This window comes from Phoxinus phoxinus (assembly GCF_949152265.1).
Source record: "Phoxinus phoxinus genome assembly, chromosome: 18".
NCBI classification, from domain to species: Eukaryota; Metazoa; Chordata; class Actinopteri; order Cypriniformes; family Leuciscidae; genus Phoxinus; species Phoxinus phoxinus.
Window position 1 is genome coordinate 13084069 of NC_136893.1, and position 16158 is coordinate 13100226.

At 35.3% G+C, this 16158-nt stretch overlaps 3 protein-coding genes across 4 annotated transcripts; 2 read left to right on the forward strand and 1 right to left on the reverse strand.

Annotated features, from left to right (window-relative positions):
• Positions 1-1111: 1111 nt before the first annotated feature.
• Positions 1112-4239, reverse strand: r3hdml (R3H domain containing-like). Its single transcript, XM_079587916.1, has 6 exons — positions 4102-4239; positions 2933-3234; positions 2225-2343; positions 1980-2082; positions 1740-1855; positions 1112-1613 (listed from the first exon to the last, which is right to left on the reverse strand). Exons 2-6 carry the CDS (start codon positions 3200-3202, stop codon positions 1472-1474), a joined length of 750 nt encoding a protein of 249 aa, XP_079444042.1. The 5' UTR covers positions 3203-3234; positions 4102-4239; the 3' UTR covers positions 1112-1471.
• A 4461-nt stretch (positions 4240-8700) lies between these two features.
• Positions 8701-11229, forward strand: fitm2 (fat storage inducing transmembrane protein 2). Its single transcript, XM_079587919.1, has 2 exons — positions 8701-8920; positions 9145-11229. The coding sequence occupies exons 1-2, from the start codon at positions 8748-8750 to the stop codon at positions 9722-9724; spliced, it is 753 nt and encodes a 250-aa protein (XP_079444045.1). The 5' UTR covers positions 8701-8747; the 3' UTR covers positions 9725-11229.
• Positions 11230-11439: 210 nt separating this feature from the next.
• Positions 11440-15977, forward strand: LOC306985548 (protein lifeguard 2-like). Of its 2 annotated transcripts, XM_079587917.1 has the most exons (13): positions 11487-11619; positions 11983-12015; positions 12506-12590; positions 12740-12840; positions 12920-12984; positions 13067-13120; positions 13297-13347; positions 13469-13508; positions 13703-13740; positions 13830-13917; positions 14028-14123; positions 14206-14259; positions 14411-15977. In XM_079587917.1, the coding sequence occupies exons 1-13, from the start codon at positions 11605-11607 to the stop codon at positions 14561-14563; spliced, it is 873 nt and encodes a 290-aa protein (XP_079444043.1). In that variant the 5' UTR covers positions 11487-11604; the 3' UTR covers positions 14564-15977. The 2 variants fall into 2 exon arrangements, with proteins under 2 accessions (XP_079444044.1, XP_079444043.1); XM_079587918.1 differs by lacking the exon at positions 11983-12015 and having other exon boundaries at positions 11440-11619.
• The last annotated feature ends 181 nt before the right edge of the window (positions 15978-16158 follow it).

Here is a 16158-nt window from a genome sequence, read left to right on the forward strand (position 1 = left end):
AGTGTTGCTTTCACTTTTAAGCAGCTTCATGGGAAAGTGAATTTTCGATTTTCCCCAGATTTGTCACTCTGGTAGAGAGACACCTAGCAACTTCTTCATTATCTTTATCCATTTGCCTTATTATTATACTTGCACTACCATTCAAATGTTTGGGGACGGTAAGATTTCTAAAATGTCTTTGAAAGAAGTCTATTATGCAATGATATAGGCTATTGTTAAATATTTTTACAATAAAAAATAGCTGTTTTCTGTTTTAATATATAAAATATAATTGTTTCGGTGATGTCAAAGCATCATTACTCCAGTCTTCAGTGTCACATAATCCTTCAGAAATCATATGCTGATTTGCTGCTCAAGAAACATTCTTTATTATTATTATCAACGCTGAATACGGTTGAGCTGCTTAATATTTTTTGTGGAAACCGATACATCTGTTTCAGGATTCTTTGATCAATAGAAAGTTCAATAGAACAGCATTTATTTTAATATTTTGTGACATTTACTGTCACTATTGATTCAAATAATACATCCTTGCATTAATTTATTTTAAAAATATATGTTCTGATCCCAAACGTGTTGTAGGAGCCAACACCTTGATTGATGCCCTTTTGATTTTGATGTAAAAAAACAAAACAAAAACAGTGATATATTCTTGTTTTATTACAGATTAATGATCTCAATTACCGGTAAAGTATTCCCTATACACTGGATTGGAGACCAAGGCCCGACGCTTTGTTTATGGCTTTAATAGCCTTTTAGTCATGGTTTACAGCAGATCTGCCTCTTGTAGATGGATTGAGCACATTAATGAGGTGATAAAAGATGGTTTCGGTCTGCTACTCAAAACGATCCTGGACCAGTTTCCGACATACGCCTTAATAATATGAGTAACTTCTAATATATTACTGAAATGAATAAATGATTCTTTGTTTTTGTCTGCTAGGAAGGTGTTGGCAGCAGTCTGTCTGTGTTATAAGAGAAAATGTAAATAAAAGGTCTGTTTTTATGAGGACAAATGTGTTGACAATGCAGTCATGTCCTCTGTGTGACTTGAGTGCAATAGACATCTCAGAACGATAGTAACTTAGAAACCACAGAGCACACAACTTTTCCTAATCTAAAGGAAATTTATTACCTGTACAAAAAAGAACAAAATAATAATAATAAAAGAAAGAAAGTGCTTAACACCCGATGTGAATTGTCACTGCAATGCAGCTTAGTACAAACAAATTATAAGTAAAACAGTGCAAACAAAGCCTTGAAAAACAACTTTTCATAAAGTAATAAACATTGACAACTATGGGATGATGATAATTTGACAATCACACATTTGACTATTTGGACATTTTACAGCACTTATTTTTTATAAAATAACCACAGAATAATTTGCATTGTAAAAATGTTACATTTTAGTGGTTACATTTTTAATAAAATAAAAAATAAAATTCTTTTTTTTTTTTTTTTTTATCGCTTAGCCTCTGAAACCACTCGTATTTCTTCTGGATTTTGATCTGGAGTCACACTGGTTTTTAAGGCATGATCCTCCATAGCTTGAGGGACACGCAGAGCATGGTTTTCCAGTCTTATATGGAGCCTCTCCTACCCAGTTCCCCCTAGAAGAAGCAGAACATGTGCAAGTTCGATTACTTTCCCATTTCTTTTTCTTGCAAAAATCTTCTCATAAAGTGCAACCATTATTTAAAAATGACTGTATTGATACAGTAGAAAATTATTCTTACTTGATAGAATAGTTGCAAACCAGTAAGGTGGCCTGTTTCCACATACTCCCGAAAACATATATATTTGAACACCTTCTGACAGCACATCCGATCTTATTGCTGTTGGCCCACACCATCTGAAACAAAAAGTAATTACTAAAATATATTCTTTCTGAAGGATCATGAAGACTGGACTGATGATGCTGAAATGCCATCACAGGAATAAATTACATATAGGCCTATATCATTTTGGAGACCCACCTGGGTGTAGTGTGTGCAGACAGAGCCACTGCATCCACTGGGGAAGGAGAAAGAGTGTCTCTCTCCATACCAGGATCTTACCAGATCAACGATCGATCTGTATCTGCAAAATTAAATAAATAATAACAATCATATTCAGAATGTATACAGTGTCAATATAATCAAGAATTGATGGTTTCAGATATTAATTCATTCCGATACCATTAGTGTACCCATTTTTGGTATGTTTTTGTAAGGGTCTGTACCTTCCAGAGACAATGGACAGATTCTGTCCAGTGGACCGCAAAACATGAGGAGGTCCATGGTCCCATATGCACTGCGAGGCCCAGGACTCTGCAGATTTAGCCAGTCTCTCATCCCACACCTTTCCAAGAAGAGAGGGGATAGATAAACACATAATTAAAAGAATGGGTCACCCAAAGGACCAAGCAATGGCAATAAATATGAACCGAGAATGTCAAGCAAAATTATCATAAACATTGTCCACACGACTTTATTCTATCAGAAGACTTCTGGAGCCATACATCATTAATTCTGTGAGGAACCGACTGAAATTTAACTTATCAAATCTTTACTTTAGCCCTGATGATGTCTGAATCGTGAGCAACAACTCATTTGAGTCAAATCTTTTAAATTAATTCGCTGATCTGAATCTGATTCATAGATCTGAATTATTCAGACTCCAGTTTAACTCAATGACTGAATGAAACAAGCTCACTTGACTTGAAGATTTTTAAATATGTAACCTAATAATTTGATCTCTTTTGTGATACACTTTATGCATGAGTTTTAGTCCTTTTTGGACTTTCTGTCACCATGCATGAAAAAGAGTGTCCAGGTTGCCTTGAAATGTTGCATTCAGAAAATAATATATATATCTATATTTATGTTGTGTGTTTGTTAATCCTAAAACAATATAATGTATTTTTTTTAAACTACATAAAAATATATACCATATATTCCATATTTGCTGCGGGTGGGAAGACCTGTGAGCGCACGCGGTTGTGATAGTCCAGTAATGCCGTCATATCTTTGCTGGAGATGAAGCGTTTCCGCCGCGCTCGAGCTGCGCTGGTGTCCCCGCTGTTCCTCAGTACATCCTCCATTGAAAGCTCATTGAGATGAAGCAGCTCTGTTGTGCCGTTCACCGACACTGCTGCTGTCGTGCACGGCAGTGTCCACAAGGCGCCAGCAAAGAACAGCTGAACGCAGGCCAAATTCATCGCGCTGCCTTCTGTCTGGTTGGCTGCAGGTGCTTTATTTGTGGAAAGAGATACAATGTCAACAATCTCTCACTGTATTAGTCAGCAAAATAACACTAAGGGCTCAGGAACGCTATAGTCCCTATTCAAGTGCAAGTAGCCTATCGTTTAATCCTGCAATTTCTGTTAGTAAGATAATAGCCAGACCATTTAAACCATAGTAACAGATAAACATGTCAACATAGTGATATAATTAGCAGATAACCCAGTATGTACCATTTATAGTCCACCCAAAAATTGCCTAGTTACTTTTAGCCTAATTTAACCCTACAATTTGCTTTGTTAGTTATATAGACAACTGTTATTTTATATAAGTTTAAAATAACATTTTATATACATTATATAATATAGCATATATAACTTTAAAATAAGTTATAAAATATATATATATTATATGTTTTAAACCTGTTATAGGGTTTTACAGTGTCAAATTAATACATATCTAGTGCTGCCAAAAGGATTAATCATGATTATCGCATCTAACATAAAAGTTTGTGTTTATAAAATATATGTACACACACATATTCATATAAACGCAAACTTTTATGTTAGATGCGATTAATAGTGATTAATAAATTTGACAGACCTAATACATATTCTTATCAAAGTGGCATCGTTTGACACAAAGCAAATCATAGGGTTACATTGCAAAAGGGTTTAACCAAATTGGCAAACACTACACCCAAATGCCCTTACTAGTCTTTGAAGGTATTATATATGACCATCTCAACTGATGGAAAAGGAAATACAACAACAACAAAGATCTTTCAATAAACTCCTTTGATTTTTGGATTTTTTAAATCTAATCATTAAAAAAGTAAACACATAATGGCTATTTAAGAGAAAATTGTGGCATATACTTATGTAGTCCTGCAGTGTGAAGAGAGCGGGGGTCCTCAGTGGTCTTCACAGCAGCACATGCCTTCAGGAGTGATTCCGGGACTTTAGCACAGCCTGGAGAAGAGCAGCTGAAAAGATCTCCACTTCAACTCTGGCCTTTGCAAACAACGTCTTTGACATGTGTGGCAGCGAACTTTAACTGGGCCAACTCTCTAAGGCCATTTGACGTAAAAGAAAAGCCCTTGTCTCTTTTTCTTCCCCCACAGGGATGTTCCCAAAGTTCAGGAAACAATTTAATGGAAGTCTTTGCTTTTTCAGCACACACTCAGTATGGAATCTCCAAACAGCCAGGCTCTCCAACAGGATTTTAAGATTGATGACTTTTCAACAGTCATAGCTCTTCTTTCCATTACCTTTGTGATTTTCAAATGTTGTTTTTACAGCTTTTTGGGCAACTTAAACCTCTGATTTCACATCCTGTCTTACCAGTATATAGCATCCTTTGATTTGCAAATACTATAGGCTATATACAAAATAGCATACAGCACGCACAGTAATATACAAAGACAACTGGGTTTTTACAATGCTTAGCTACATTTGGCTCTTGTTCCTTTAAATCATCCGTTTCTGTTCCTCGCTTATATCGGACATGTGTGATTTTTTTGGGAGCTTTGTTTGGAGCTGCACTCAGCCGTCCTGGCAAAATGTTTCAATAAAATAAGTTGAATAAGCACATAGGCAAGGATTTTATAAAAGGGAGGGAGTTGTTCTATGAATTTAAGTCCAACTTTTTAAGTCATAGCCAAGTCAGCACATTGTTCCAGCCGTCTATTCAGGAAGGACATGCAATGTGTAATATCTCTAGTCTCTGGCCAGTGCCAATATACACTGCAACTTTGACAGTCGTAACTACTGAACAGGGTCATCTAGAACATCGAGTTACAGATTCTGACTTATTAATGCTATGTGGCAATTATGCAGAATATTCACCTCATACTGAGTAGAAACTATGCAATATCAATAATATGGTGTTGTTTAATACAGTATGTATCTACTTTTTGGCACTTTCAGTCCATCACAATCCCTTGTGGTTGTCATTCTTCTAACTAATAAAGTCAAAAGTAAAATATGTGAACACTTTTAAATAAATAGACTTCCAGTTTGTTTTTTTTTGGAGCTAACAGCTAACGTAAGTATTGAATTCAATTTAGTACAGCATTATAAGCAAAATATAGTGAAAATCAAAATATGATAAAGAAATAAATCATTTTTATTCAGCATGTACCTGTATAGTTAAGGCTTAGAGACCTCAAAGGAAACTTTTAAAGTTAGCAGTCATCCTCAAACTGCCAAGGTCAGCAGGGTCAAGGTTCAACTTGAGGCCTATTTGGAAGACTTTCTGTTGGCTTATATAGGCAAGAGAGCCGTAACTTGTTCTCTAGACAAACATATGATGTCACTACTTAACATTCACAATGTTGCAACCTTATGGCTTTGACTTTGTAGACAAAATGCGCAAATTTAGTCATTCCATTGATGAGACGCATATGTAAACGTTCTTCCGCGGGTCAAAATGTCTGACAGCTTTATGTGCTTTATATGATGTAAACATAACTCTAAGCTACAATGAGCCCTTGTCGAGTGTAACGTTTAAAAATAGCCACAGACATGTCGCTGTCAATTCTCTCACATACTTAATAGTGTTGTCATCACACATCAAAGGAGGTGATAAATGTTGAGCAGAAATATAAAATGAATCACTCAGTGCATGTACAAGCCGTTATTAAGCTTAATTCATTCGCATAATGTTACCTTGACTGCACCTCATTCATGCTTCCCATCTGCTTAATGCTGAAGGATCTTTGTGCATTGTGGGAATGAAAGAGAGAGAAATGGTGACTTTAAAAGGTGCACAGCTGTGCCATTAGCTCCTCCACAGCAATGAAAAGGACAGTCTCTACGAATCACGTCATTTAGCATAAATCCAGGACTTCCCATTCCCTGCTGCTGCTCCATTTGTCATTTCAGCAGTCTAAACTTTGTTTTGGCAGCCCTGAAAACAAATTTGCAAAGTGATGTAGCTGTTGGTGATGGATAGTTTTGAAGGGAACAGGGACAATGGGTCTGTCCTGACCACCGGTTACTGGAATTAAAGGAATCACACACACATTCTCATTACACATTGATTTAGCAGTTACTATACAGCATTGGAACTAACTATTCAGATACAAACTTATAATGGATACATTATAAGTTTGTATCTACATATGAATAGTTAGTTCCAATGCTGTAACTGCTAAATCAATGTGTAATGAGAATATGTGTGTGTGATTCCTTTATTAATGGATACAATTTGGCTGACACTTTTATCCAAAAGTAGATTGAAACCTTATTTTTTTCAGTATTCCCATATCAATGACCTGGCATTGCTAGCAACATTTGCTACCAGTGTAGCCACTGGATTTAGCCAGCTTGCATTTAATTAAAAATGTATTAACAATCAGAGGAAAAATATTTTCTCATATAAAAAGCAGAAAAATATTACCAATGTAAAATCTTTGAACAAAATAACATTGATAAAAGGAAAATATAATCACTAAATTAACAATTATAAGCAAATTATTAAACTGATTGAATATTACCAACTGTAATTCAGTTTATCAATCAAGTTATTTTGTCCTCAAATGGATAGTTCACCAAAAAATGAGAATTCTGTCATCATTCACTTTTAGTTCTTCTATGGAACACAAAAGAAAATATTTTGAAGAATTTTCTTTAGAAAAAAATCCCCTTTTATCCTAAAAAAAAGTCACAAAAATTAAAATTCTGTCATAATTTACATTTTTTTTGTGGAACACAAAAGAAGATATTCTGAAGAATGTTTCTGTCCATACAATGAAAATCAAAGGGGTCCAAAACAACAATGGACCTCACTGATTTTCATTGCATGGACAAACACACACACACACACACAAAGCACTCATGATGTACTCATGATGTCAAGCTGTAACATTTCAGATTTACTGTCAGGAATGCTCTGAGGAAGAGACAAAGCCATAACTCATTGAGGCCCCCTTCAGTGAGACAGAATGAAGTGGGTCAAGCTCGGGTGAAACACCTCCAGACAATCAGGCCAAAAACACTTCCACTACTGTAATATGACATCATCTTGTCTAGACACTTACAAAAGTGTGGTGTCTAAAGGGTTTTATCGGTGGCCATGGGTAACACATATAAAAAATTATGAAATGTAGGCTACTGTATGTGATGTAAATAAATGAAATCTCGTGAAAATATTTTCATTACTTTCAAATGTATAAAAAATGATATTTACAAGTTTTATGTTTAAATCAGAGCTATTCAGCAGGCTGGCTTGTTTATTATGTTTTTGTAAAAATAAACATCTAAAATTAATATAAAAATAAAGAGAATTTGGTTTCGATTCTCATGTGAAAATTTGGATGTCAAATGTTTTAGGTCCATTCAGCTAACAGATGTTTCTAAGATGGCCTCCTTCATATTTTGATGATTCATGACTGCATAGTGTCCAAACTGGATTTAGTTATTCAAATAAAGGTCCAAATGGACTTGTAAGGCTTCCAATTGTGTTATAGAGATTTACAAATAATTTTTTTAATCCATGGCAATTACTTTTAAAACACCAGTATTTAACATCCTGTCAGACTGTTCTGTCTGGCACAATGTGTGGAGGGAGGCAGAATGGAGAGACAACATAGCCAAATGGCACACATGCTTGGAAACCCTGCCCCTGAATAAATACAGTCTTGCCAATAAAAAGGACAAGCCTGTGGAACTTTCCACGTTGCCTAAATTTATAAATCATACCAAAAATATAGTTCTAATTATTATTATTTTAGCTAATTAATAAGTGCACATTGAACAGTATTGGTTAGGCTAAATGAATGGATGAATGAGGCATTTATATAGCACTGTACACCTTCAGGTTTGGGTCTCATTCAGGTGAAAACAGTGGTCTTCAACAAATGCGTACCAACTCTACAATGTTTGATTAAAATTAAGCAGATGGGATGAGATGAGTCTTGAGGTTTTAGGTTTTTCGTGACTTTATTATAGTGCCACCTATTGGACAGTAAAAGCCCATGTTGAAAAAAAAACTGCATAACGTTATAGGCCTACATTATATTCAAAAGGTGAAACAACTAGGTGATAAATATTTCAGAATGATGTAATAGGCCTATATTTTGTCATGCTTTAAAATAGCTATTAGTCTAAACTTTTGAGCGTCTGTTCTGGTGTTATCTCATACGATGAGGAAAGATATTAATTCTGTGAGTAGCTTGAGTTCGTGATTTTTTTTAAATGTATATATATATATTTGTAATTACGGCCTACTGAGGTCCAACTCACCCGATTCCAGAATGCGAAATTACAGCAAAGATTTCTAACGACCCTTTCAATAATGTATATTAATAAATTAATCAAATAGCGCCGACATGTTGTTGGATAACCTTCCAATGGCGGACGTCTGACTCTTGAATATTAATTCAGTTTTGGCGACGTTGCTTTGTAGTTATCCAATGGCGAACGCTTGCTCATGAATATTAATTAGCAACCCGTAACCATAGTAGGATTCGTAGAATGTGGTTTCTGTTTCCGCATTCAAACACACAGCACATAGAACAACATGGCTGCAGTAGGCAGCTTAGTGAACAGTTTGGCTTGTTTCTGGAGACAGCCATGTACCCGTGCTTATTTACCGCACTTGTTCTTTTGTATCTCGTTTACAGGATCAGTTTTGAAAAAGATGGACCTCGTGCCGGAGAGCTACTTCAGTAGCAGTAGGAATGTTTTAAATCTGTGAGTACAAGTCTACGGTAACGCTTGCTTCCTTACCCAGCAATAACTCATTGAAATACTGTAAATAATTTTACTAGAAATGTGTTCGTTTCTAGAAAATAATATTAATATGCCATGTAAAGCAATATATACAATAATAAAAGCAACGCATGTCATTGACAACTTAATATGACATTGATGTTTGGCTCAAAGTCATTTAATCTTATTTACTTTTTTACTTTCAGATATTTTGTGAAAGTTTCTTGGGGTTGGACCATTGTTTTGCTTCTGCCATTCATCCTTTACTCCAACTCTTACAACAAAAGCCACAGATTTGTTTTGAGGCGGCTAACATCACTACTGGTAGCAACTCTCATTTGGTACACCTGCACTGAGTTTTTTTTCTACATTGAAGACGTTACAGGTTCATGTTATGAGTTAGACAACATGCAAGTCATCCATGGTGACATTACCACAAAGGCGGCATGCAGGAAGGCTGGATTCATCTGGGATGGATTTGACATATCTGGACACTCCTTCATCTTGACTTACTCTTCTCTTGTGATTGTGGAGGAAATGGTGCCCATGTTACACATAACTGATGTTAGCAGAAACGCTCCTCTTGATTGTCTTTATATAGCACTTAATGCGATTGTAGCCATCTGGATATGGATGTTCGGATGCACTTCTGTGTATTTCCATGATATTATCGACAAGATTCTAGGGACCTTGTGTGGGTTATTAGGGTGGTACGTGACCTATGTTGTTTGGTACCCATTTCTCTTTTCTCCAGGTCTCCCTCCACAGCAGAAACAACATGCTTAGTGTGAAAAATAAATGGTACGTGCAGTACACAAGCTTTACATATCTGCACTGTTTGTTATGATCTATGAGGGGTTAGCCATCCAATGTGGAGCAGAAGGCAGCTGGTGTTCCTAAAATGACAATCTGTAATCTGAGAAGTCACATCTGAACCTTATTGTTGCCTTCAAACGTTGTGTGGCTTTATACAGAGATGGAATAGAACCCCTGACAGTAAATTTAGCTTATACATTAGTCTGCTGCTAACGTTACCTCCTGTAATCAACCTGCAATCTTCAGCTGAGCTGCCTTTTTTAACAGTAAATATTTAGACTGTCCCTTGAAACTAATATTTTTAACATTTTTGTGTTTATACATTTTTTGTTTAGTTTTTGGAAGTCAGAGAATTGCAGCAGAATGCATTTATTGCATTGTGTTTTCATAGGACCATTTTATGTGTTCTGCCTGAAGGCCAAAACTGTTCGTTCATGTGCCATTTGTTGTCGTAATTGTCGTTGTCGTAATTCCTCATATCACTGATGAATGTCAAAAGTCTGATTTTATTACAGGATGACAGACCTGGAATATAATAACACTATCTGTGGCTGGATTGTTGTTTGAGTGATACTTTTAAATAAGTAATTTCGGAAAGATCGTATTTACGCACATGACCGTAACCTAGTGGGAAGCTCGGGATTTGCTACGAGCTTTACCAGTTGGGGGCGTGTCAGTGAGAAACGTTGTGGAACACCACAATTGTTTTTTTGTGACATTGGCAAGCTTATTTATTTACAACAAAATAAGCTCACTCTGCCTAAAATAGGTTATAATCGCATATGACAATAATATAGGCCTAGCCTATATTATAACGAGTTACAGGCTTCATAAATGGATTAAAAACATTGAAAAACAAAACACACCTGATGCACATTCTTTTATTTTATTTTATAAGAAGAGTTTAAAAAGGCCTGTAGTTCATTAAAAGAAGGTACACTGCCATCTTGCTCCAACGAAAGTTACTTGAACGCACCACGTCGTCAACACAACTTCCCAACTCGTAAATAGGCCTACGAACTTTCCAGGAAGACTTGAATGCACTATTTCTCTGGCTATAATGATCTTTAGCAGGTTTGAGGAACAATGAAAATTAGATCAATTAATTCTAGCATACAAATGATGGAACATGCTGGTTATGGAGGGCACATCCATTAGTCATTGCATGAGTGTTAGTGATTATCATTGTAATAATGTTTTTTGTAGGCTTCATCAGTATTTCAAAGAAAGCAAGCGCACATGTCATTGAACTGTACCCATTTCAACTGATGTGATGACATGGAGATCTTGTTAGTGTAACAACACATCACTGATGTGTATTTTTTATTTAATTGTGGTGTTTGAATCATGGTTTGAATGAATAAATATCTTTGAATTGAGGACTTCTAGTAAACGTTTTGATTTTGACGTGTATTTTATTTCTTATAGTTGTCTCCATGTAAGACTCTGTAAACTCAGTGAAATATATTGTTCATCGTCCTACATTCCTCTTTCACTTCTCTCTGTTTTGGGTGGTGTGGAAAAATTCTGGATTTCTCTGGACAAATGTTGCGGGATTGATGCACACACAGTTTAATGCACGTCATGGGGGAAATGATGCCCCCTTTTCTGCCAGCCTGATTGGTACAGTCCAAGTCTCAGTCAATGGTGCTTTAAAACCTGGATAGTGCTAGAATGTGCCTTTTAGAGTGAGGGAGGGGGGTTGTGCTCATAGAAATGCGGTTTATTCAGTACAGCATCGTCACTATCTGCGTGCAGCATCCCAGACAGGTGCAGAGAATACAGACTAAAGCTCTAAAGAGACACCCAGACTTTTTTAAGTAAGCCAAATTAGATTCAAAGCTGTGACTATGACCCAGGGAAAGGTAAGCATTTTATTCTTTACCATTTTTAAAGATTGTTTCATTATATTTGTGTGTAATTGCTGACCATTTGCCAAAAGCAAGGAATTCTATTTATGTATTTATTTATTTATTTTGGTCTGCGAATTCGCAGTAGTCTGGATGACTGAAATGTCTTTCATGTGCTAGTTTTTCTGCCCTGTTCTGGTTTTGACTTAGTTTAAATTATGCTCCAGTGACGCTGAAAGAAGCTTGGTCATGTTTTGGATTTGTGCCTTATACTTAACTGATTTATGCCTATAAATTCTATAGTGCTACATTTTTATATTTTTGCTTCAGGAACGCTTTTTAATTTCTTAAAACCTGCTGTTTTATCATCTATCACAGTGTTTTACAACTGCGCATGAGCAAGATACAAAGGTAGTATTAGAAAATAATGACATTTATTTTCATGTGTTCTTTTCCTGATTGAACAGATATATCTGATTATGATTGAATTTCTATAGTTTCAACTATCTTTTTATTTTCTGTGAACGAGGTTTTTCCTCAGTTGCCGTTAAGGAGGAAAGTGTCTTTTTTTAAAGTGGCTTGTGATGTCATTTACCAGTAGTAAACTCTCCTATTACAGTGAGAATGGAGAGACTGAGAAATGTATTCAGCCATTACTTATCAATGACTGATTCAGTTACTATAGCGCATACTATTGAATGGCATTATGTACAATGATTTACCAATGTGCAGTGTTGCCATATGATTAAAATATTGTCCTGACAGATGAATAATGTTATACATGGATGAATACCAAGTTCTGTAACAATACCTACTTATCTATATATCATTTTTAATGGAAAACCAATATATTGCCGTTTAGTGCATACAGTAAACCAAATAAAGTTTAATATGTTTACAGCTTTCAGTATCAAACAAGTCAGAGAATGGCGCTGATGCTCAGCCGGTGGCCTCAGCTCCTCCAAGTTACCATGAGGCAACTACTGGTAATATTGCTTTTCTTCCTATGCACTACTATACTTTGGGGACACCAATTGCATGGTTACCACTTCAACACCCATGACAGTCACTGTGGATGTTTTCAAGAATACCTGTGAGAAACAATATGTTTAATGTATAATTTTGTTGTTGAAAGGTGGCAGTCCTTGTTATAGTGGAGCTTATCCCGAAGATGGTGAGATGCTCACAGAATTCAGCTGGGATGACCGAAAGATCAGGAGAATATTTATCCGCAAGGTAACATTGTCTTCTGTTTAGTGATTCTGATCTGCTGTGGACAATATGAAGTGAATCAATGTAACAATATTTCCTGTAGGTGTACACCATCCTGATGCTCCAGCTTTCTGTCACATTTTCCTTTGTGGCTCTTTTTGTTTTCTGGTGAGTGTGTGTGCTAAAACTTTCATAATGCATTTTTCTTTTTTTAAGCTTGATTCACAAATATGTCTTGTCTATCTTGTAGTAAACCCGTGAAAGATTACATTCAGAGCAACCCTGGCTGGTACTGGGCATCATAGTAAGTCAAACACCATTACTTTAAAGTTGATGTTTTAAAATATAAATCTCAAAATTCTGATGTAATTTAGACAGCCTTAATGACAGTAATTCAGTGCTAGTGTAAGTTAGTATTTAATTGTGTGCTTTATGTGTTGTGATGTATAATGGCTTAATTGTCTTTTTTTTTCTCAATAGTGCAGTGTTTTTTGTCACATATCTGACCCTGTCATGCTGCCGTGGACCTAGGTGGGTGTATTTGTAGTCTATAGATAGATGGATATCAATAATGAAAAATATAATTTAATATTTAATAATTAATTCACATTCTCATGTACATCTACCCTTATTTATTTATTTTCATTTACAGGAGGCAGTTCCCATGGAATCTGATTCTGCTCATGATCTTTGTGAGTATTAACAACCAGAACAACCGTAATAACAAGTCTTTGGTCATCTCAGATACATCAAACTATCACATATCTACTAGTTAGCGCTTGTGCTGGACTAGAAGTACTAGTATTGCTCAAGAACAAGCCTGTTGTCACATTTAAAAGAAAGTCTTCCTCCATTTAAACATGTAATCTCTTCTCTCCTACTCTAGACTCTGTCTCTTTCTTACATGACAGGAATGCTGTCCAGGTACAGTCTCAAGTTATATGTATATCATGTCTTTTTTTGTGGCCTAATGAATCTTATTGAAATCCTCCCCTTTGGCTCTATCTCTCTAGCTACTACAATACTAAATCTGTCATCATCTGTCTGGGTATTACTATCTTGGTCTGTCTTGCTATTACCATCTTTAGCTTCCAAACCAAGGTTAGTATTTTTGAAGCAACAAATATTTCCATTTTTCTTAACCACAATAATTTTCAAATGTAATCTGGAATATATTTATTTAGTTCATACAAATGTTTGTCATTTTACAGATTGATATTACTTCATACAAAGGTGTACTGGTAGTCTTCTGTACAGTAGTGTTTATTTGTGGAATTGTCCTGGCATTCATCCTGCCCTTTGGATATGTAAGTACCGATGATTGATTGATAGACTTTAATATTCACAGAAATGAGAATGTACTTTGACAAAGGCTTCTCTCTCCTTCAGGTTCCATGGTTGCAAGTTGTGTATGCTGTCTTGGGAGCAATACTGTTTTGCATGGTACATAATTATACAATTATTTCAACTCAGATCAATATGAAATGTTAATGCATTTATTTATTTGCAAAATAAACCAGACCGCATACAGCATTATCTCTATTGTTTGTAGCTAATTATTGTCGTTAATCATTTTCATCCTTTTGTCTTTTAGTTCCTGGCATTTGACACACAGATGCTGATGGGAAGCAAACGATACACCATAAGTCCCGAGGAATACATCTTTGCCACCCTCAGCATATACCTGGACATTGTTTACATCTTCTCTTTCTTTCTCCAGTTGTTTGGTACTCCTGAACGGCATTGAAATTGCTGTTTAACCTGAAGCTCTTATGGCTCTGAGTGTCTTTTGTCCCTCTGGTCTGAGTGATCCTGTCCTCTCAAGCATGATGTGGATCTTCAGTGCACGCTGTTGTGTTTCCGGTAACACTTTACAATAAGGTTCATTAGTTAAAATCTGTTAACTACCTTAGTTAACATGAACAAAGAACAAACAATACTTCTACAGCATTTATTAATCTAAGTTAATATTCATTTCATAATTTACTAATACATTATTAAAATCAAAGGTTGTATTTGTTAACATTAGACAATGCACTGTAAACTAACACGAACAAACAATAAACAGCTGCTGTATTTTTATTAACTAACATTAACAAAGATTAATAAATACTGTAACAAATATATTGCTCATTGTTAGTTCATGTTAGTTAATACATTAACTAATGTTAACTTATTAACCTTTTTGTAGTGTTGCAGTGTGTCCTCCCCTCAGCTTTTACAATGTGCCATGTGTTTATCCTGTAGCAGAAAGGATATACATAACATATGTACAACACTGGTAAAACGTTAACAACATCCATTTAGTTTTACACATGGTGCCATAGAAAACAAAATATAACATATTAAATGCATTGGTGTCAACATTTGTGAAACCTATATGACGTCATTAAGCAGTGAAAGTGCATGAAATACTCAGATATGAGCACAAGCAGCATCACTTCGGGGTTAAACTGTGTATTTATTCATCTATTCCCTCTTTGTGTCTGACTCAAAAATTTCATAATGTGATATCACAGCATGAGGACATTTCAACAAATCATTCTGAGAAACTATATGGAGGTGAATATTTAACACGTTTTTTGAACGGCTGGCTGGATTTGAGGAGTGAACTTACGAATCAAATGAATATTTCTGATTTTGTAAAAAATAAATAATCAGTGTTTCTATTTAAATTCACTATCATATTTTCATATGTCAGGAATTTTCCAATGGGAAATTTTCACTGCCATTTTAAAGTCAATGACTTGACTCTGATATGCTTTGTTGAGCATTATTTATTTTGTTGACCTATATGTATTATTAATGCATGTATTATTAATTCATCATTACACCGAATTTTAACGTATTATCATCATAGTAAAGATCTATTTTTGAAGAAAATGTGTTATTTTGAATGATTTTGGATGTGTACATAGCTTCACAGTGTTCACAAAGAGTGCAAAATCACTGTTGCTGGGTTCAACAGAATGCAGTTCTATATATACTTTTTCCTGTTTGTGGTCTTTACAGTAGAGACAGTGACTTATATATTTTTATCAAATATATTAAATATGAAGCCAATGACAATGTATGTTTCAGTTGCAAACTGCAAAAAGAAAAGGTTTATCAGAGTACATACATGTAAAAGTTCCTGAAAAATAAAAATCCAAATCCCTCATATTTGTGTGTTGTTATTATTGTAAATAAACACAATGCTCTCTTGTTATAAAATGAACAAGCTTATATATATCATATTGTAAGGGGTCTTGAAATCTCATTCACATCAAATTTTCATATAAAAAGACTCAGCTCAGTGAATGATTCAATGACCCACTCATAAAACACAAACAAACTACTCCT